At 38.0% G+C, this 24059-nt stretch overlaps 1 protein-coding gene across 3 annotated transcripts in view; it reads right to left on the minus strand.

Moving 5' to 3' along the window:
- GABRA4 (gamma-aminobutyric acid type A receptor subunit alpha4) overlaps window positions 1-23778 on the minus strand; it is a 63110-nt gene extending 39332 nt beyond the window's left edge. The window contains exons 1-7 of one of the 3 annotated variants that reach the window (XM_057727313.1): window positions 23531-23778; window positions 23018-23136; window positions 9266-9333; window positions 8068-8288; window positions 7806-7888; window positions 5000-5143; window positions 3397-3549 (exon numbers count right to left, since the gene is read on the minus strand). In XM_057727313.1, the coding sequence (XP_057583296.1) occupies window positions 3397-3549; window positions 5000-5143; window positions 7806-7888; window positions 8068-8288; window positions 9266-9333; window positions 23018-23136; window positions 23531-23616 (874 nt within the window). In that variant the 5' untranslated portion in view covers window positions 23617-23778. The remainder of the gene's footprint in view (window positions 1-3396; window positions 3550-4999; window positions 5144-7805; window positions 7889-8067; window positions 8289-9265; window positions 9334-23017; window positions 23137-23530) is intronic. The other 2 variants (XM_057727314.1, XM_057727315.1) reach the window with 2 other exon arrangements.
- Window positions 23779-24059: the final 281 nt, after the last annotated feature.

Raw genomic sequence — 24059 nt, forward strand, 5'->3', positions numbered from 1 at the left:
AACTTCCTTAAGAAAACACTACCAAAAGCCTAAGTAAACAATTTAATAATCACCATTCTGACACATCTTAGGTCTTAGAAGACTTAATTATTGGGCATAAGTTCTGTGGTCAATCAAAACCAATATCTTGGTAGATGTGCACGATCAGAAAGAAGCCAATGGAAAAAGCTACCCACAAAGTATCCTCAGCACACAGCCATACAATTTCACTCAGCAGCTCTAGAATTCTCCACAAGCCCCGACATCCCCAGACCCCCTGTAAAAATAGAATGGCAAAGTAGAAATGGGAGGGTTCTCAAAATTAGGCAGAAATTGTCTTGGGTCCATTGCTCAAATATACGACTTTATACAAGTTTCTTATTCTCTTTAAGTCTATATCCTTATCCCTATAAATAAATGGATTCCTTATGCAAAAAATAATGCCTACCTTGCCGAGTTATTGTGAAGATTAAATAAGAAGAGCCCTAACAATAAGAAGATGGCAAATCTCATCAACATTGTTATTAGTGTTACCGGTATCCCTACCACATGCTACTTAATTTCCTTACAGCATCTCATCTGGATAGGAAATGTTGGGTGGGCACAGTTGTAATCAATGCTATCTCTCCCCATACCACTGGAAGTTTCTATTATTTGGGGACAAATGAGACAAAACAGTCGCTACGAGTTTATGATCAACCAAGAAAGCATTTAAAGCTTCTCAACCAATCACAATAACTATCAAATATGGAGAACATTCACATTAGAGTATCAAATAATGATTCTCAAATGAGAGAGATGGCAATGTGAACTGTCATAATAGTCAAAGACACTAAAAATAGTATTTACTGTCTGGTAGGCATTGTTCCAAGGTCTTTATCCAAATTAACTCATTGAATCTTCATAGCAACCCTATGTGCTGGGAAAATTTATCCTGTTGTAACACATGAGGAGACAGGCAGAAATAATTCACTGAAGGTTCACAGCTAATAAGTGGTAGACTTTGGGGTTACAACTAGGCTGTCTCGGTCCAGAGTCTGCACTTTTGACATGACCACCTCTTAATCAAAGCCATTAATGAATGGGTCAATATTTTCTGTTCTAGAATTTATTTAGGGGAATAGAAAAAAGGTTGTATATGTGTAAAAGTGGTTTTATTTTTATTTTCAATGATGATAGTCCCTGAAATACTAATATTTTTTGTACGAGGAAACGTTAAGGGACTTTGATCTGGTTCTCAGCCTCAGCAGATACTTCCTGCCCAGTCAGGCTGCCTCTGGACATGATGTGTAGACCCAAGATTAACCGAGTGCTCATTGCACTCAATGAGACCATGAACATCAAGCATTTAGCAGATTAATTCCTTGTCGGCAACACGGATGGGCCTAGAGATGATCATACTAAGTGAAGTAAGTGAGACAGAGAAAGACAAATACCATAGGACATCACTTACATGTGGGATCTAAACAACAATACAAATGAACTTATTTACAAAACAGAACCAGACTCACAGACATAGAAAAGAAACTTATAGTTATCACAGGGGTAAGTGGGGGGGAAGGAATAAATTAGGAGTTTGGGATTAACATATACACACTACTATATGTAAAATAGATAAACAACAAGGACCTACTGTATAGCACAGGGAACCATACTCAACATTTTGGAATAACCTATGAGGGAAAAGAATAGGAAAAAGAATATATATATGTATATATATTATATTGAAAAAGAATGTATATGTGTATATATACACACACACACATATATATATGACTGAGTCACTGTGCTATACACCTGAAACTAACACAATGTTGCAAATCAACTATACCTCAATTAAAAAAAAAAAAAGAATTTAGCAGAGTGTCTGGCAGTACATAATAGAGAATGCATATTTTCTTTTAAAAACAGTTAATAACCAAGGAAACCAAGTCAGAGCAAAATAAATCTTCCCTATATAATAGAGCATATGGGAAAGAGTAACTAATATGTGCTAAGTGCTCCATAAACCCTATAGTGAGTACCACACATAATTCTAAATCTTTACTAGCCTATGAAGGAGATGTGTTATCACAATTTTATGGATGGAGAAAATAAGTGGCAGATGTGGGTTTTAAACCCTGACCTGTTGGAGTCCAAAGCTTAGATGCATTTTTTTCTCTCTTTCATTTTCACACCTATTTTTAATAGCTAAAATTTATTCAACACTTGCAATGTGCAGTTAGTTATTCTCTCATTGCACCCTCGCAACTCGATGAGGTCGTGGTGCCATTACACCTGTTCACTGCATTGCTGAGGTCACACCCTGCCCCCAGCCCTGACCCTCCTCTAAGAGTTTCCCTGATAGGATTCCAAAACCTTCTTGAGTGTACCTAAAGGTGTGCGGCAAACATCCCCACATTCAGGTCCGATGAGAACACTAAGATGCCCTTATCAGAAGTTCTCTAAGATCGGAGGGGGGGATGAAAAATTCCCACTCTCTCCAGTTCCTTCTCACCAGCATCCCTTCAGCTATTTTGTGATGAGGGATATTATACCATGGCTTCTATTTCGCTTTCTACCAAATAGAAAAAGCAAAGGGAAATTGGCATCTCTTGTGAGGAGTATCCCTCCATTCCAGAGCAATTCTGATCATTTTCATTCTTATCCCACAACTGAGTGCTTTTGCCACTCACAATCAACAGAAAAAGAATAGAGAGATATATTAAACTAAATATCGTTATAACTAATTTTAATATTTAAAAGCAAGACTGATATGCAAAAGGCTTATTAAGGCTACGAAAATTTAAAACTCAGGTATCCTGGACTCTATATGGCTAAGAATATGATATATAGGAAGCCATTATAAAAGCAAAAATAATAAAATGTGTTGTATTCTAAAAAAAAAAAAAGATGTAGATAGAATATAACAATGAGCTAAAAAACGAAGCATATAATACTTCCAACTCAATGCATTTAAGCCATTTGCCTTTTGTTCCTCTTCATTAAAAAGCAAATTATTCTAAGGCTTTCATATTCATTCATCCATGACTTTTATTTGTTTCATTTTAAGTTCGGTGCATTTCATTTTAACACCTAGATATGATTTTAATTCAATTACACAGCATTAAGCTAGGAACCCAAGAATATCACCCAAAGTGAAATTATTTTCAAATTTACACTTGGTCTTCACCTACCAGTTCTCAATAAAAGAAATCTGATGGAGCCCAAAGGAAGGGAGGGACTGCCCACATCCTTTCAAGCTTTATTACTTTGTATTGGCTGATAAAAACGAAACCTTATGTGATTCTTTACTTAGCTCAGCCAGATATGTTACTGTTTAATATTTTCTTAGAGATGATATCTAAAGGCTATTCCCATGAATCACGATCAAAATGTAATGAGGACAAAAATACCCAAGAAATGAATTATAATTACCAAATACAGTCCTAGCTGGAACTGATTCCTTGTTTATCCAGAATGAAACTTGAGAAAGAATTACTGTCATGATACATGGAATGTACGTTTGAATCATAAAATAACCCATCTTCCGTCTGAGGTGAAAGTAAACCGTCATAACAATATATTCACCTGCGAATGAAACATGAGGGAAATGTGATAGGTCCTGCCGGCAATTACTCAATGGCTTTATAATCATATTTCAGATTAACAAACAGTATTCTAGGCAAAGAAAGTATCTGCTTGTATAACAACACAAGCATTGGGAAATAGGTAGTTTCCAACTAGTGGGGGAAAGATATTGTGCATCATTAGACAGAACATCTCTGCTGCATGTAGTAATTAAGTGATTTAATAAGTTGGGCTATAATTTTATAAAAATTCTTGCAGCGCTTTCTATTTTAAAGGTCTAATACTGCGAAAGCAATTAGGCTTCATTTTCAGCATTTTTAAGAGCAGAATTTAGACCTAAGTTTTATGGAAAATCACTAGAAAAAAATGAGAATACACACACACATGAAAATATAAAGCTTAATTTTAGAAAGAACTGGAATACACAGGTATGCATTATATATACATATATGCTTAGGGAAATGTTGCCTTACTGTCTTAGTTTTAGGTAAGAGCTTTATTTCTAAATGTGATATATGTGGAGAAAAATACAAAGAAATATACATAACCTAGAGCCATATGCAACATCCCTGAGTTCAGGCATGTTTTATTGGCATTTAGACAAAAACCTAAAAAAAGCTAGTAAGTAAATATACCATAAGATTTATAGTAGCTCTTGATAATATTTTTAATGTTACATTTGAAACATATTAAGAAAGTTGCTTAGGAAACAGTAGCCTTGTTCTCAGACTGTGAAGCCCAAGATTCAGAAACCTCAAATCCTCCCAAAATGTATTCTTAATCCCACTTACAGGCTGGAAAATAAATGTTTTCAAAAAATATCTTTTCCTGGTGATATGTGTATGTAAGGAATAGTTTTAGAACAAGCAATAATTGGCTGTTTTTCCCCAATGAATATGACAAAAACTAAATCTTATGTTTCTTCCCATTCACATCCCCAAAGCAAATACAGACCAAGAATCATCAAAATCATGCATCTCCTCGTGAGACAGCTTTAATATATACCCTCAATATATTTTATAATTAAGTTTTATATTTTGCTTTTACTTTTGAAAAAAATGTAGAGTAGCATCACGAGAACTGGGCAAGATAAAAGAAAAGATTTGGGGAAAGCACCAAAAACCAGGGAAACCCAATGTTCAAAAATTAATGGTCAAATTTCCCGCCTCAGAATTCTGTTGAAAATAGTTTTGATATATTTGATTATTGACTTTTGTATCTGAATAAGAAAACCAGCTCACTTCTCACATTTCACCAACTCAGAATTTATTTTAAACTAAAACAAGATTTAAAGATAAAGAAATTCTGAACTGTGATTTATGCATCAACTCTATTTCTGGAAACTTTTAGTTTTCCCCTGCAAACATGAGATATTTCAATGAAGAAGCTAGGACAAAACTCCATTGCTAATGCCAAGTAGCATATTGACTCAAATTGTTAAATGTCTCACCCGTGATGGATTTGATAGTTTCACTTGATACGGTTTGCCCAATCAAGTCATACTGAACTAAGCTGGACGACTCCTTCGGAACTTCTACTGATTTCTCAGGACCTTTTGTCCAGGTATAAATCATCTCACTCTTCGGATAGGCATCTGAATGAGAGCACAGAATGTGGTTAGGGTCAGTGCTCCTTTTCCATCAGCACTAATGGTCAACAATTAAGAATATTACACGTGTTCAAGAAAGATGGAATAAATGAAAAGAATCATTATGATTTATTCAAACATGGTTAAAAGTGAGAAAACTGTAGAGATTAAATGAATAGCCTTGCAACTGGGCATATTTCCTGTTTTTATGCCAAAGGTTTGGAGGAGGAGAGACTCAAACTAAGGCAACTAAAATGCTATGTATGCATCAGTGCACTTGGATATGTTTCCATACTAATAGGGTAAACAGTTGAAATGCAGAAATAATAAACCTTCAAAAAGTACCGTCCAACTGCTACTCCTTTCTTTCCTAACTCACTTCTAGTATTTGACCAATATCGACTTCTTCCATCCTAATGCAGCTCTGCCAATTAGAAATGTACCAGATGCTGCCTATAATAATACACAACAAAACAAAAAGAGCAAATCCTACTGTTGGGAGAGCTCTCCAGGGGTCACCCATTCCAGACTCTGCCTCTGGGCAATACCCATGCTGTCTGGGAGCCATTCTGCGGTGACAACTGGCTATTCTGTTTGTAAAGCTCTCCAGGGAATGTACTTACACAGCCAGTTCCACTACCTTCAAACTCTCACAGTCAGAACATTTTCCCTTCCATCTTCCACAAATCCTTCCCAGCGGCAATCCAAGGCCATTTTCTATTATTTGGTGTTCAGTGCAAATAGAGACCAGCTGCTTGCTTACCAGTCTACTCAGAACAGATAGCTTGGCTCCCACACAAATGAGTTCAAAAGAACCAAGATGAATTGTGTCCTACCCTCTGCAAACCTTCCTAAAATGCCTAGAGCACAGTAGGTCCTCAGTGACAGTGTTTAATTCTGCAAAAGGAAATGATACCTAGGGAGACTATCTTTACAAACGACTTTTCAAAACAAACTATAAGGCTTGTGTCGTCATTTAGCACTATACAAGTGTGTGTCAAGGTTTATCTTCTGAAGTATATTTGTTCTTAATGATACATTTAACGTCCCAGAATGCTGTGATCCTGCCCATGATATTTTAAATCAGGTATCCTACTCTTGGTTATCTTATAACCTTCCCCCACCCCTGTTTTTTTTCATTCCTATGAATTGTAAACATAGTTAAATGGTGCTTTTCTTCTTCCAAAGGAATTAAGTATCTTTATTTGCTAAGTATGATGGGCCTGTCTTTTTAGTTTCCAACCCCAAATCATCAGCTTCCAAGGAATAATTTCTTTATTTTATATTACAAACCCTGATGGAAGACCAACTATGTTCAAGTCACTCTTAAGAGTGTGTTCTATGAGATCTGGCAGGGGGCGGGATGAGTGGGAAAGGACTTTCTCTAGATTAGAGCTATCTTGGATGAAATTTAAATTCTTATAGCACAAATAGTTTTAAATTCTGGCCCCAGTAAGATCCATCTTTCTGTCCATGTATTTTTCTGTTTTTACCTTCTCTCATTAAGTCACTGGTCAGGGAGCAAAGGACTCTCTCAAGCTTCCAGTTAGCCTAACTGAATATTGTGATTACTGGGGGTTATAAAAAGAATGGTGACTGCCGAGTCTCATTAAGTTAAGCAGTGAGCAATGATAACAGCAGGCAACAGTTTCACAATCAGTGAGACTAAGAATGTGAAGCAATAGTAAAAGTCAGCATCTATTTTTGGTAGATTCTGATTGAGTCAAATTTTTGAGGCAGACACTAGAAGAGACAATCACATTTTGCTGCCATCTCTGAGAAGGCAGCTTGGGGGAAAGGAACTCCATATTCCGTCTTACCCATTCATTTTTTCCTCTTGCCTGCACTTCCACAAAATATCCCAAATCCACCTGTCTCACAGCTCCTCTGGTACCATCCTAGTCTAAGTCACCACCATCTTTGGATCAATATTAAGACATACAGCCTCCAACTCTTCTCTGCTTCTCTCTACTATTTCTACAATCCTTTCCCCATAGAAAAGCTGAAGTGAAATTGTGAAATGTCAGTCAAATTGTGAAGTGCCACACCCCTTAGTAAAACCTTCCAAAGGTGTCCTATAGCACTTGGAATAATACCCAAACTCCTTAATGTGGTCTATAAGGCACTATACTATCTTGCTCTGTCTACATATCAGACCACATCTCCTACTCTGCTTTGGTCACGCTTTGGCCACTTTTATATACTAACAGTGCAGCTTGTGTTATTCTAACCTATGTCATGTCAGGAAGCCCCGAACCTTCTTCTGCTTCTTTCAAGTCTGCTATAAAGTATTCTGCTTGTAACAGAAACTATTAAATTACAAAAATGAAAAAATCATTTATACTTTCTGTATTACACTACCAACACATGGAGTTCAGAGGCGCCTAAATTTCATCACCATCAACCTACTAATTATGAGTCAGTCTGCCCAGGCTATCAAGGTAGGCTAGGTAAGTAGGAATACGTTTTTGCTTTTAGGGGGAAAAGGGGTTGTTTTTACTTCTTTATTTAAATATATTAAATAATAGTCTCCTATAAGTCAAACCTTGGGCAATTGTTGTCATGGACAATGACTTAAATGTTGGACTATGGAAAATCAGGCACATATAAAAACATCAGCTTGCATGAACTAATCATAAATTCTAACAACATTTTTATTGTAACTTACAACTCCCAAATTTCAAAGGGCATGCATGACCATCCATGGGGAAATCCACCAATCTCATGGGACACTCTGCACTTATGGTGAGTCTGTGATGGAAAAAGGCAATTAAACAGAATCAACACTTCCTTTAAAAGTAATCTTATAGATCCCTCAATGAGGAAGCAGGAAGAAAGTAAAAAAAAAAAGAAAGACAGGAAGAAAGCAAGGGAAGAAAGGAAAAAAGAGAGTTAAAAAGATAAAAAGCAAAAAAGAAAAAAATGACTACCTCATTGTGTATAAAATAGTGCCATTCCTCATAATTCTAAAAAGCTTATTTGGAGCTGTCATATTATGGGAGACAGATTTCTTTCCATTCCTGAAGAAAGTATCAGGAGTCCATACTTTTGTTACCATCATATTGTTCAATCTCAGAATTTCAATGGGGCCATCATATTTTAGTCTTTTGTCAATCCAGGTCTGTCTGAAGAACACATCCATTGTGTATTCCTAGGGAAATTAGTTTGTGACATATTCAATCACAGATGACTACACATATATATGCAGGAAAATGCATTAAATCCTAGTCTCTTTCCCGTTCAAAAAAAGACTACCCCAAATAAAAACAAATAGAAGCAAATTTTTTTAAAAAAATCAATGGAGCAAAAAGAGTGTCAGCAATTAAAGCATGTTATGTCCATCTTGATACCTTAATTTTCTACATTTGTTAGATCAATAAATTATCTTACATATCAATCACTCAAGAATAATTACTATAATTTAATAAAACCACCAGCACCAGGTAATTACAGTTGTACTTTGTTTTAAATCAAGTGGCAAAATTAGGTAATGTGTAACAAGTATCACTGCGTAATTAATCATAAAATTGTAGGGATCTCTTTAAGACAAAGTAAAATATGTAAAAGAAAAGTTCTGTGTCCACAGAATTTATTAACATTTGCCTAGAGTCAAGGGAAAAAGTAAAGTAGTTTCTTTGACCTGGAAACTGAAAACATTTAATATTAGCGAACACAACTGAATGGACAAATTTATCCTGACCAGTGCTTGATGTTCTAAGCTCTTTATGCATGAGACGGAAGTGGGGGGAGGGGTGGTGAGCAATTGGGCCAACAAGGAATTGTAAATGCAATTAGGACTACAATATAGTTTCATACCAAAACTAATTACACTCTCTAGTTTTCTCCTCCTCAATAATCTTCTATGGGAAAAAAATACTACATACTACGTTGTACTATGGGGACTAGTAATAGGACGTTCTTTTCTTTCTTTGTTGAAAATGACTCCAAACCAAAAATACTCAAATGTTAAAGCTGAAAGGCAAATTCAACGTATTACTTCTCGTAAACTTTTCAGGCTGTTCTTTGACTTTCTAGCTCTGTATGATTACAAATAAAATATTAATTGCCCTCTTTTCTGTATGTGTTTTTCAAACCTTAAAAAGTACATTTAATTTCTCAAATACCTACCATTTCAACATCAGAAACAGGTCCAAAGCTAGTGACATATATGTCAGTTTTCACTTCTGTAACAGGACCTATTAGGTATAAAGTAAATAAGTGTGAAAAAATAATTACCAATCTTACAGGCAAGGTGGGGTTGATAATTAAAAAGTAAGGAAAGGTAGATATATCATGTTTTTACAAGCATCTTAAATTTTCAGTGAGATAATGCAGCTCTACAAAAAATGAAGACAAAAGAACAACAAAACCAGAAAGCAATGTTTACTTACAGGCAAAAAGAAACCCCAATTACTTACCAGGAACCTATTTCTTCAAAGATACATCACCCCTGGGCACTGTTACGACAGGCAGTGCAGGGAACAAAAGCTTTTAGCCTTTGTGATTTTTTATAGTCCATCATCTGATCGGCCTTTAGTAAAGAAGTGAGCTGTTAAAAAGAGGGAACTTAACCACAAGAGTGAGGAGAAGAAAAACCATAATGGCTGCAAGGAATGCATCCTTGGTGAGTTAAAGATATTGGCAAATAACTGAAACACAAAAATGAGTCATGTCACCTTTAACAATAGGCAAACCATCCACTGGTAATTAGTACCAAAGTCAAGCTCTGCTAAAAGTTAGACCCGTTTATGCTCTACCACCTACCTGCTGTGTGATTTTGGACAAGTTACTTAATTTCTCAACAGCAGAAACCATAACAATCAGGCAAGTCTGTTGATGGAGTTCAAATGAAATTGCTCCTATGAGACCCTGAACATGGCTACTCTCTCATGGAAGTACTTATCAAGTATTAGTTTCTCTTTGCTTCCAATAACAACCACTACTGAGATTTTTTCCTACGTCTAAATAAGACTGGTTCAGGAAGAAGTATATGGGTGTGTTTGGCAGAAGAGAAACATGGGAACATCATGACCACAGGACTGACACAGATTTTAGACAAAGGAAAATTGCTGCAATCTGGGTTTAGCATGATGCTTAAAATCACAGATTCCGGAATTCAAATGTGGCTCTAACACTTTCTAATTGTACGATCTTGGTCAAGTCACATATCATCAGAGGTTTTATAACTGAAATAATACATGTAAATCACTTGTGCCAGTCTCCAGAACATAACGAGCTCAATAATGATAGTAATTAAGATTATACATATCAATTTTAATTATTAATACAAATTTAAAATTGTTACTCTCTTGAATATCATTTCTTAAATGATGGTTTATAATACTATATGGCCAGGGGCTACCTATTCCATACTGGAAAAAATAACATCTGCTATCAAGATGGACTATTTCCCTTGAATACTGGTTGGGCAATTGGATTTAAGCCAAAGAAGACAAAGAACAATTGGAATAGCTTAATGCCCTAGGTCGAAGTTACCCTCCTAAAACAAATGAGAATATTTCTCCCTCTATATGGTGAAGATTGAGCCACAGAAAGAAAAATAGTTTGAAGGAGAAAGAAAATTCTTTTTTTGAATAAGTATCCTAAGAAAAATGTATCCTTTGGAAGTATAGTGAGAGAAAAAATTGAAGACTAGATCAGGCTGATCTGCCATGAGTTTTCATTTTTAAAAGATAACGCCTTTGGAAAACAGAGAGCATAAGTGTGAGATGTTAATTGAATTTTAACTTGAATGAGAAATTGAAAACAACAACAACAAAAAATATGATAGTAATGAGCTTATTAAAGCCAAAATGTTTCAGGAATAGACAGGTAATTCAGAAAGCAAGTAATGTGTGTTGAACCTTTGTCGATAGAGATTTCATTCAAAAAGATTCAAAAGTGGGAGAATTCACCCTGCTAGTTTCTTAAGGACAATTGCTAAAGTGTTAAAAACACTACTTTGGTGCAAGTCAGGACAAGGAGAGATAAGTTACTCAGAAAAATTAAGGTTGAGTAGGTCCTGACAATAGGACTGCTTGATGAGAATCTTGAAAACTCCAGTTACTCTGAAGATGAATTTAGGATACTGGTTCTCAAACTCTGGATCATAATCACCTGAAATGTTTGTGAAAGCATTTTGCTGGACCCTACCCCAGACTTCCTGATAGAGTAGGTCCAAGGTGGGGCCTGACAATTTGCATTTCTAGCAAGTTCCTAGATGCTGCTGTTCACTTCAGTCAACAGAGAGTGTTTATCTGTTCTCCAGAACAGTACTTATTCAGCAAACTGTGTCCTGTAAAATATTAATACCATAGGTGTTCTATTGAAGTGGCAGAAGGGTAGGTGAGGGAGGAATGAGGCCAATCACACTTTTCCATATACATTTATTTTAAGGTGTGTGGGTTTATGCTAATTCTTAAAGTTCTAATGATTCCATGGTAGTAATGAATCTTTTCAAATTCTTACATAATATACTATTGGGCTGGCCAAAAATTTCCTTCGGGATTTTCCGTAACATCCTACGGGAAAACCTGAAAGAACTTTTTGGCCAAACCAACATTCTTTCAATGATTCTTGAAAACTGCTTTCCGTTCCAAATTACAGCCTTGGTATTTGTGACATTACCACTATTTGCTTTATAAGATCATAAAGGCCTTTGAGATTGAATGAGATCCTAAAAACGTATAATTGGTAGAGAAATTTCATTTGGATACCCATTCAGTCAACAGCTATTGAGTAACCACCTGCTGTATGCCAGCTTCCATGCTAGGTCCTGGTGTTACAATGGCAAACTAGACTCACAAGTCCCTGCCTCAGGGAGTTAACATGCTATTGGGGGAGCAAAAGTATAAATAATAAGGAAATGAGTTAATGGAAGAATGCTGTCGTTCATAAGAGAAACAAAAAAGGCCGGGAATAGAGTGAGAGTCTGGGAAAGCCACTCTGGATTACTAAGCCACTCTTCAAAGCAGTGACTTTTAAACTGAGATCTGCATGGAAGAGCTGAGAGAATGCATTTCAGATGAGGAGAACTTCAAGGAGAAAAGCTCAGACAGAGCACCTACTTCTCTGCCCATATTCTGACAGTGGTACATTTTAAGCAACATATATATATGTTATGGTCACAGTTTTAAACTTGTAGACATCCCCGTGAGAGAGTCTGTTATGGGCTGAATTATGTTCCTCCTAAACTCATATGTAGAAGTGGCACCTAGTACCTCAGTGTGTGATTATATTTTGAGATAGGCCCTTAGAAGGGGAGTAAACTTAAAACGAGGTCACTAGGATGGGCCCTAATCTAATATGACTGTTGCCCTCATAAGACGAGGAGATTAGATCACAGAAACACACAGAAGAAAAACCACAGAAGACACAGAGAAGACAGCCACCTACAAGCCAAGGTGAGAGAGCTCAGAAGAAACCAACCCTGCTGACACCCTGATCTTGGACTTCTAGCCTCCGGAATTGTGAAAAAAAAAAATATTTGCTGCTATTTAAGTCACCCAGTCCGTGTGGTGCTTTGTTATGGCAGCCAAAGCTGATGAATACAGAGGTTCATCATTTGTCCTATGTTCTTTCCCCACGTTTTCTTCCTCTGATATGCAGTCCAGCTCTGCCTCTGTTTATAGACTGTGGAAGAAGTTTGATTTGTATCCCTTAATCATTGGAAGACAATGGAAGATTTGATATAAGGAAAATATATGATCTAAATAAATGATATGAATTACTCTGAAAGTCGTATGGACAGCGAATTATAGGGAGGCAAGAGTAGAAGAAGGCTCTTCTAAGAGGCTGCTGTACTCTTAGTAGATGTACAGTGTCCTGGACTAAGGATGTGGCAATGGGGCTGGAGAGTGGACAGATCAAGGGGCATGTATGTGTGGAACTGCTGCCAAGAAATGGGGTTCTTCCCAAAGAACAATAAGCAGAAATACTATTTATTTAAGGCCTACTATGTGCCAAGCAGGATACTAGACTCTTCATACATGCTATTTCATTCAATCCTCACAACTCCCTCCAGGGATGATATTTCATGAGAATTTTATGGACACGGAAACTGAGCTCACAGAGGTTAAATATTATATTCCAGAGCCAGAATTATAACCTCTTTGTATTGATCTATAAAGTATGTTCTAGATGTACTATGCTAATTATATCATTAAATAATAAATCAATCATTAATTACTTCCATAAAATTTTCTATCTAGTACATAACCTGCCATACCTACCTCTGCCATTTTGTTTCATGTGTAGTTTCTGAACCACATTCCTGCGGCTCTTCCTATTCATTTGCTCTTATTTTTATTACAGCCCGCTTGAGTCTTTCTTTCCTTAACAGCAAAGACGAATCTTAATCCTCTTGGAAATTCCAAATGAGCGTAGTGCTTTCCACATACTAGGTGGTGAATAACTATGTGTTTGATTGTGTTGCTAAGATCATTCCAGTAGTGATTTTAAAATCTCCCCAAAGGAAAAATTCATTTGTTACATCAGTTAAACTAAAATTATTTCCTGATTAGAGTAGAATTCGTGTTTTATTTATATTTATATCCTCTCTCTGAACAAATTCCAGGCCTTAAATGTAATAGGTTTCCAATAAATCAGTTTTCAATGAATAACGGTCGCTATGCAATTAAGAATAATTCTTAGAGACGCTTCCTCTAAGAGCGCTGTTTAGGATGTTCACATCAACCTTCCTAAGAGCATAATTACATAGAAACCAGATAATTTTGAGCTTGGAAGGACTTCTCATAATTTTATATGCATTTGTGTAACATAAAAGACATCTTTTATTTTAAAATCTTACTTCTTTGGTAATAGGGAAATAGTTTTTAATCCCCCAAATATAGTGGACAGTTCCTAAGGCAAAGGGATCTTCAACAGTCTTTGAAAGAAAGAGCCAGCACCACCAGGATCAAAATCAGAGGAATACTGCCATCTTATTAATGAATCTAACTTGCTTGGAAAGTGGGGAGGCAATTAACAATGTCTCAGATAATTTCCTACTGTTTACTTTAGCTGTAGAGACCTGGACAAAAATATCACTTTTTAATTATTTCTCCAGTAACAGGATCCAATTTGCTATCCCACCCAAGAAAAAGACTTAAGCTGTTTCGCAGATGTTGAAATGAGTCAACCCCTATTCTCTACGTTGGCTCCCCAGCTATGCACTTGAGGAAAGAATTCTGGGTTTTCAGCCACCTAAATCTATGCATCCAGCTACATCTTACAAAACACTATTAATGTGTTTCCCCAAATCAAGAGACAAAGTACTTAAGAGGTACAACAATATCAAGGAATCTTTGTGAAATATTTAAATAAATCTCTAATTCTCTTTGTCACTTACAAAATATGGAAAAACTAGCCTTCCTGCATATCAAACAGGAACAGATGTCTATTGATATTGTTGAGAAAGCAAATAACGATAGAGTTTTACTTAGATGACATTAAAGATTAGTGCTTCCTTTATGCTATGATCCTTCTATCAATCCAGCTCTACTTTTTAAATATTAAAGTCATCCAATAAGTAAATAAGAAAAGTACTAAAAACAACAATAAAATGTGAGCAAAAGATGAGAATGAAATTCACAGAAGGAAAATTCTTATGGGCAATAAAGATTTGAAAATATGTTCAACCACATTAGAAATCAGAAAAATACAAACCATTTCACATTAAAATACCATTGCAAATATATGTATATATTCTTTTCTAAAGTGTTGAAGGGTTTGTGGATCCTGAATCTCATATTCACTGTAAATGGGAGTTTGAAATTGTAAAAACTACCACAGAAAACAGTTTGGCATTATCTCATCAAGTTGAACTCCCACTTACACTAAGATCCAGAAAAATCCATTCTTGGATATATATGCAAAAGAAACTCTTGCACATTTAAGCAGGAAATTTGGGCCAGAATATTCACAGCAACACAATCTTGGAAACAAGCAAAATGCCTACTGCCAACAGAGCAGATGAATCAGCTGGTTCCTGTGCAATGGGAATATCACACAGCAGTCAAAATGAATGATCTATAGTAATATACAACAATAAGAATGAATTTTAGGAATACACAATTAAGTGAAAAAAGCATCAAAAGATCATAAATAGCATGTACAAAACAATTAAATTTTTAAAATTTCAATTTCTTTACTAAAGAGTAAAGTTGAGCTAAAACGATATTCAAATAAAGCTATGTAATAATTTAGAAAGGATTCAGAATGGTGGTTACTTTGAGTGAGGAAGACAGGCAAACAGGATGAGGGAGAGTAGAGTAAGTTGTCAAGGTTTTGCTGTTTATTTAAGTGGGTGTTTATTTTATTATAGTAAATGAATGAATAGATGAATAGGTAGATGGATAAAAAGAAGGTCCATAGATATGTGGACCAATCATGGGAGTGTGTCATGAACCAAGGGTTATTAATCCAGAATCCAATTCTGTGCAGCAGGAGCTTTTTAAAAAGCCTAGACAATAAAACAGCTCTCTGTTTAATGATACAGAAAATTCAAGTTGATGTATTTTTTCATCTAAAAGAAAACTAACATTCCAGTGAAATATCATCTAAATGTTCACCAAGTTATTAATAACCCATATTTAGATTTTTAGTGCTTATTTTAGGAAACAACAAATGCATTTTGCATATTCTTGCCCTAAAGAACCTGTAAATATATATTAGCACCAGTACATCTTTTTTGTTAAACCAAGAGTATAAGAAAGTAATTTCGTGTTCTGGATTCTACAGTCTCTTGCTGTCTCAAGGGCATCTTTCTTTCAGTTATCCCTTTCCTCCACTCTAATATTATTCTCTATTTCCAGTGGTACACAGCTTATGGTATTTCTAATCCTTTAAAATAGGCAAACTTCCCTCTTTCTCTTCTCTTTCATATTTAAACTTCTGGTGGGGGTGGGGATATGCCTACTGCCTGGAATTCTCCCCTTTTTATTCACTCCACCATCTGTTATAATCTAGTTTTCATGCTCAGGACCCACTAAAATTCCTTTTGTCAATATCATCAGTTTTTCCCTATCTACAACACTGTTTCCATAAACTTAAAAAAAAACTTATTTCTCTCTTTTTTGAAAAAGCTTGCTTGATGCCACTTCTTCCATTTACCAGCCCATTTCTCTACTCCCTGTACAAATGCTCTGAAAGAAACTCCTCCTATTCTTTCTGGAATCCAAACAATCAGACTTTCACCTTCATAGTGCCACCAAAGCTGCCCCTGTCAAAATCACTGAAAATGTAGATTTGCTAAATCTAGTGGTCCATTTTATGTTCTTATCTTTATCTATCAGAAGCATTAGATGTAACTGATCAACCCTGCCTCCACTTTTTTTTTTTCTTTACTTAACATCTGGTATGTATACTCTCTTTGAGGTTTTCTTCCTACCTCAAAGTCCACTCCTTTTCAGTCTTCCTGAGACAGAGATTCCTCCTCCTCCTTCTACACCTCTTAACACTCGGAACTTCGGAGCTCAATACTTATACCTCTTGTCTATCACCATTAATTCTTTGGTGATCCCTTTAGTTTTATGGTTTTAAATACCATATATTATTGGCATACCCAGTATCCCTGCATTCTAAGCTTATCTTCACTTTATATCGAATAAGCATCTCAAACATAACATATTCACATACAAATTGTTCAGCCATACCCCTAAGCTGCTTCTGCCATGGTCCTGGCAGCTCCATTTTTCTAGAAGTTCAAAACTCTGAAATCAGACCTGATACCTCCCTTTTTTCTCACATCCCATATTCTAGCTGTCACTAGTATACTAGAACTTTGAAAAATAGCCAGAAGCCAAACATTTCTTGCAACTTTACAAACTTCTCTGCCACCAACTTGGTCAAAGTGTCCATCATCTCTTTCCTGGTTGATCCTAAAAACCTTTCTGCAGTTGCTCTTGACCCTGACTCACCGTTCTCAATCCAGCAACCAAGGCGAGCCTTTGAAAATTAACCAGTTCAGGCCTCGCCCCTACTGGAATTCTTCCAATTATTTCTGAGATGATTCAGAGTAAAAGCAAAGTTCTCACCAGTCTGCGAAGCTTTATACAGCCTCATCCTTGTATCACACTAACCCCTTCTTACTCCTCAGCCCAGTTACCTTCACCGCAGCGGCAATTCCATGCTTAGCACGTCTGCATATAGAACTGCTTCTAACCAGAAGATCCCACCCAAATGACAGCTTATGGTCTTACCCACTTAGAATCATAATTCAAATAGCACTTCATTCAAATGTCTCCTAACTACTCTAGTTAAAACTGCAACATCCTCCCCTGCTTTGTATTACGCTAGAGGAGGTATCAACATCTGACATATTCTATATTTTGCTTATTTCTGTTGTTCCTTCTCTGTCTCTTTCACTAGAGTATCAGCTCAGGAGGGCAGAGAACTGTGTCTCTTTTGTTCACCAATATATCCCCGGTGCCATCCTAGAACAGTGGCTGGCATATATTATAGATCAACAAATTTTTGATGAAAGTAAATAAAATGAAATATCTCCATGTGGGCAGTCCTTATCTTACTTAATATCTTAGAAGAATTTGAGAGGTGTCTCATCCCTCCTTCCTGAGATATTCCATTCTCTGACTGTAACTCACACTCCCCTAGTGCCTGTCTATAACACAGTCTACCTTTTTTCATTCTCCCTTGACAATTCTACATTTTCTGCCCTTATTCAGTTGTCAATGCTCCTTGAGCCTTGGTTCTGGGCTCTTTTCTCTGCTTTCTATACTCTTCTCTAGACATCTATTCTCACAGCATTACACACTGATGACTCTGGACCAAACTCTCCTCTGATATCCGGACAAGTACAGCCACTAAGATGCCACACATGTAACCTACCCCCCTTACTGTTCCTCCTCCAATCCTTTCCAATTTAAATAACACTATCCTCTGTCCATTTTCTTATGATAAAAAATCCAGGAGTCATTCTGATGTCTCCCTTTCCTCTACCACCCATATGGAATCCATCACCAATTCTTTGTTGAATTATATCTTCAAAATATGTCTCACTTTTATCCATTTATATTCATCTTTGCTACGTCTACCATCTTATTCCCAGCCACCATTAACTTAATGGAGAGAACTAAGGAATACAAAGTTTTCTCATTGGTCTTCTTGCTTCTAATATTGTTCCAACTCCATATCTAAGCCTTTCTTTTTAATATGCAGCAGCCAGAGGGATTACATTACAATCTAAGTCACACCATGTCATTCTCTCCACCTAAAAAACTTCAATTGTGTCCAGATTCATAAAAGAAAACTCCTTTACCAAAGGCCTTGTGTGATCTGACCTCTGGTAACAACTCCAAGCTAGTCCTGTGAGATTCTTCCTCTTGCTTTTTGACTCCAAGCACAGTGGACACCCTTCACTGTCTAAATCTCTCTGATTTATTATCTACCTTAGGCTCTTTGCATTTGCTTTTTTTTTCCTGCCTGAGAACAACTTTTGCTTACTCTTTCCATGTCTGTCACCTTTAGGTCTTAGCTTAAAAGACTTCCTTGTCCACTGTATCTGAACTAGATCGCTTGCCCAATTCATTCTTTATCTCAGCATACTATTGGATTGCTCCATACCATTATCTTTAATTATTTTGTTATTTGTTTCCTTGTGATTTTTATCTCTCTACACTGCTTACCCAGTATCTGATCCAGAATTATATCTTCACAACTTAACATTGTTCTTGGCACATAACAGTCTCTCACTCTCTATTGGTTCAACAAATGAATGAATGAATGAACGAATGTGACAAATCAGAAGAGAATAAAGCTTTATTTTTCTGTTGCCCTGTGCATTTCAAGTGTTCTTTTCACCTGTATATTTTTAAAAAAATATTATCTGTCAATGTTCAATTAATAAAGCTAGCACATGACACACCAATTTAATTTTTAGGTTGAGATATAGGTCACCTGAAAAACACTGCAAGGTCATTTTCATTTCTGTGGGAAAATTCTTCCAAGTTTACCTAAGTGTATACACTCCCCCAATGCTTGCTTTTCCATTTTAAAATGTTACTAAAGCTTTAAAATAAAAGTTCTCACTGTACTCCTTTGAGGGGAATGTAGTTTTGCTTATTTTAACGACCTACTTAGTAACAAGAAGTTTACTTATGTTAATGAAAATTTGACTCATTCAGCAGAAGGATGCAAAAAAGTCTTAGAAGTGGTTGTAGCAAAAGACCAGCTGCCTGACTAAGCGTTTAAAGAGTGCAATGTGAGTTCTGGTCTTGTCAAGGGTTGCAGGGTTCTTGAGTAATCCATTGCAACTTTTCTCAGCCTCCTCTCTAACAGAATGATGATGCCCGCCCTGCTTATCTTTTTGCATTCTTGTGATAATCTTTTTGGACCCTGTAGGTGAAAATGTTTTCAAAATTGTAGAAAACCCTACTCATGTGAAGTCCTACTGTGTTGGTGAACACCCTTGCAAAACTGACCCTAGTGCTCCATTGCTGTTTCAGAGAGATTTTGGAAAGATGATCTAAGGCAATCATCCCTATTTAGACGTATCTGGAAGCATTTATTATTCCAGGTCTTGTGCCTCAAAAGACTGAGATGCACAAAAGGTTGTGTAATCCTTCAATAAGTGGAAGTGGGTACGGGTTGGCTTCCTCAGCTATCTCTTGGTGGTTAGTATCTTAGCTATGCATTTTTAAAACGGTGTATTAACAATGTTGAAAGTGGATATGAGCTCAGGGGATAATTTTCTAGCTCCTCTGTGGAATGGTTTACTGTGTGCTGCTTCTAAGCAGGTGCAAGCTACTTCCGGATGGTAGTAGGCTGATTTGTCAAAGGCTGGAAGAACTCTACTCCTTTAGATGTCCCAATCTAGCTTCCCTCACTCTGCCTCCTTCCTTCCCTTCTCACCTTTCCCCTTTCCTTCTCCATTGGAGAATGTGGGAGACAAGAGAGAGGAGATCCTGGAGGGATGAAAAGAAAGAACCATTTCAGTTCCTTTTACTTCCCCATTGCAAGCTGTGCTGCTGAGTTAAAAATATGTAATTTCATTTCCAAATCTATTTCAACCCTTGCCTGGCCTACTGAGCAATCACAAACCTTCCAATTTCAATTCTGATCTTTGCTTTTAGCTTTATTTTAAATGGAACACTGCTAAGTTGTATAAACAGATATAAAGTAAATGCTCTACAAAGAGCAGAAGTAGGATTAAAGGAACCAGGAAGTAAATCTGTATTTATAGCACACTGGTCAAAACCTGAATTGTTTTCATTTCATTTATAAAATGCCAAGCTTTCCACTAAGTACGAAATGTCAAAGAAGGGATCAGACCTGTGGTATCCAAAAGTCTCTGCTAACAGTGAGTTTTCTTATTATTTTCAATGATGTTCATTTATAACATCTTGTAAACAGATTACACATTTTCTGCAGGTGAGAATTACTATCCCTCTGTCACATTTGGAATACTATGTATTTACAGAGAATGACCCACTTCTAAAAAATGAATCACATTTACCACAAATATTTATGAGCAACAGCCCCCAAAATTGTGCTACACGGTAAATTATTAATAATTAATCAACTGCTAACACTTAAAGTGAATTCAACCCCTTCCCATAAAGCTATAAAAGAATCTCCAGGTGGGCAATGAAGATCACTTGGCAGAGACAAACAAGAGGCCTAATATTGCCCTTGAAACATTGTAGCAGTACTGCAGCTAATCCAAATCCAACAATGGCTTACATAGGTTGATTTCATTCATTTTATTGTCTATATATCATCATGGGAGAGAGTAGTTGGTAAAAAAGATGCAACTACAATAGATCCCTTCTTCTTTCTGAATTATAACTTGCTTTATAACCACCTGGGCAGATATGATTTTAATGTTCAACATTAAATAACAAAACCATATAATTTCAATGATAATTTTTCACTTTATGTTCAGGGACTTCAATTCGCTAATGAATATTTAAACTACATGTGATTTGATACTTCCATCATTTTTTTTTTTACTTGAAATGTCAAGTTTAAAAACTTTACGGGCAGCTAAATCATCTTTTATTGATATAATATAGCCTTAAATGGCATCACATCATCTGAAACCTTCTCTACAAAATTATTTTTGATCTAAAGTGATAATTTCCCAGTCACTTATGAAAGATCGTGCATTGACAAATGATTCACTTTTGTAAGGAAGGCTCTTTTCAGATTTGCATGAAGGCAAATGCAGTGCTGAGTAGCCTACCCCTCGAGAGGAAACGCGAAAAGAACCGGGAGAATCTTTCCTCCTTCTTATCCATCTTTATCACTGTCAACCTGCAAAAACTGAATCAAACCCTTCAATGACTCCCTGTAACTTTCTCAGTAAAATCCAGAAAAAAAGTGGCTCCTAATTCCAGAAGACTGGATTCCAGCCTATAGTTAATATGCTATGTTTCCCTATATAAATCACTTTCTCTTTTAAATCTTCAGTGTTCTCCTTTGTTAAGTGAGAAGAATTAGACTAGATGGATTCCAGAGACTCATCCAGCTCTAATCTATCCAATTCGCTTTTATTCCCAACAATTCTTTCTAAGCTGGGACCAAATACCTTTGAAATAATGTCTAATTCTCTCCTCTTTTCCAGGAGCATCCTGCTCCCTTTTACTTTCTATACTCCGCATCTTCTTATCTCCTAAACACCCTCCATAGGAAGCTTAAATGCCTCAGTGCTTCTAATATTATGATACTCATTACAGAGAATCTGATAGCATCCCAATCCTCACGGGTTTGTCTTTTAAATACACAACCTAATCTGGGTTCCCATCCTGCCCAAGCCACTTATTAACTGTGAACTTGGACCAGTCGCTTATCTTCCCAAGCCTCAATTTGTTCACCTGTAAAATAGGCATAGTAATAGCTTTCTCTCGGGGGGGCCTTAAGAGTAAACAGTAAGGTATCTCTACCCTTTAAGATAGAGCCTATGTCTTATTCAACTAATTTCCAAGAGGTAACTAGCTCAGAGTAGTGGAAAGAACAGGAACTTGGTGGTCAGAAGACATGGGCCGATACTTTGGGCGAAGATACGTGTTCGCTCTGAACTGGACTGAGACGGTGTTTGAGGTTAAGAATAATATCTTGAGATTTCTGTGAACCTGGTGCCTAGCACAATACTTGCCACATAGATTCTCATTACATAAGCAAAGGGACTATGACTATGAAAAAGAACAGCAGTGCTGTTATTGGATGTGCCTCTATCAGACTCTTTATACATATTTACTGAAGGAAGAAATAAAGCAGAAATACTCTTGACTCCAAAGTCTTAGGAGGGAATGAAATACCACCTCTCCAAATAAAGTAAAATCTCATCCCAAGGTAGAAAAGTATAGGAAAGGACTGGGTTCTCTAGGAGAGCAGGCAGCTTGTGCCCCAGATTCACGTCCTAGGTAGAACAGGGTCGAGGTTTTGGCAGAGGGACTGACACCACGTGGGAGGACAGGGGACTTCGGATCGGTTGTCTCAAGTACAACCTGCTCTGAGCAGTGGCCAGGTTAGGGGGAAGTCCCTTCTCAGAGTGCAGCGGGACAGCTGAGCCCCGAGTTCCCATTTTTGACTCTTCGCCTTCAACCTCCCCCGCCCAGCAGTCAGGTCCCGGGAAGTAATTAGTGTGGGGGAGAGGCAAAGCTTCTGAGGGGGCAGGGAGATGGGAAAGTACGGGTGGGGGCGGTCTTCTTGTCAGAGGTCTCATCAAAAGAGGAGAGAGAGAGAGAAGAGAGACAGAGGGAGAGGGGAAGGGAGCGAGAGAGGGGGGAGAGGGAGAGAGAGGGAGAGAGATTTTTAATTTTTGCACGCGAGGCATACCTAATGATACTCCCACAGACAGACAAATAGGCAGACGCAGAGAGAGACAGACAGGACAACTTGCGCGTTTGAAATTGTTCATACCCCCAAATCCAGGACGCAGCCTGTTGTCATAACCATCGAGTAAACTGTCCAGAATGCGGGTAAAATTTTCCGGGCATAATTTCTCCTCCTTTTGGTTCTGTCCTGGGGATTCGTTTAAACTGCAAACGCACACATACACACACACAAAAAAAACAGGGGCGGCGGGGGTCATTTTAAGAATTGATCAGCGAACAGGTGGAAACAGGTTTATCTTCCAGGACAAGAGTCTCTTGCCCCAAACTAAAGGAGGCAGGGCGGAGGGATGGGGGAAGGGAAATGGCCAGGAAAGGTGCACCCCGCGGACACGGACCCCAATACCCACACTCTTCTTGCACCCCGCGCCCCTTCTGCTCTCGGAGTCTATGGTCAGAGCAAAGCCGGGCTCCGGGCTCCTGACCTTCCAGCGGAGACCAGAGGGTCTGGTTCGCCATGGGAGGGGCGGGCGGCCAGAGGGGACCCGGAGCTGGCCGCCTCTCCACCTTCCCCTGGTGCCCAGCACCCCGGGGAACTCACCAAGCCGCCAGGCACAGGACGTGCAGGAGGGCGAAACTGGCCCCGAAGGACGTCGCGATCGCGGGTACCTTCTTGGCAGAAACCATCTTTGCAACATGCCATACTTTAAGCCTGTTCAGGTTTCCAGGCTCTCCAGATGCCCTGAGCAGGGTGCGAGGCGAGGGCAGAGGCTCTCCGCGGCGTGCGCACACTCGCGCTCACACTCGCCCGCGCTCACACTCGCCCGCGCTCAGCCAGCCCCAGCCGCGGTAGGCGCGTGTGTGCACGCGGGCCGGGGAGGCGGATGCTGCCTTTCCTCGCCCCCTCCTTTTCTCGGCGAGCTCTCCAGTGCAGGGAGAGCGGTGTATACAGTTCACACCCTTTCGCGCCCGCACCCTGAAGCTGCCGGGGTTAACCCTGGGGCGCTGGCGCGGAAAGGCTGAGCCAAGTTCTTTCCGACCTTTAACTCCCGGGAGCAGAGCCCGGGTCTCCAGCCCCTCCTGGTGCTCTCAACCCCCCACCACAGGTGTGTTCCCGCCCACAGCAAAGC

Source organism: Hippopotamus amphibius, chromosome 3 (assembly GCF_030028045.1).
Source record: "Hippopotamus amphibius kiboko isolate mHipAmp2 chromosome 3, mHipAmp2.hap2, whole genome shotgun sequence".
Lineage (NCBI taxonomy): Eukaryota > Metazoa > Chordata > Mammalia > Artiodactyla > Hippopotamidae > Hippopotamus > Hippopotamus amphibius.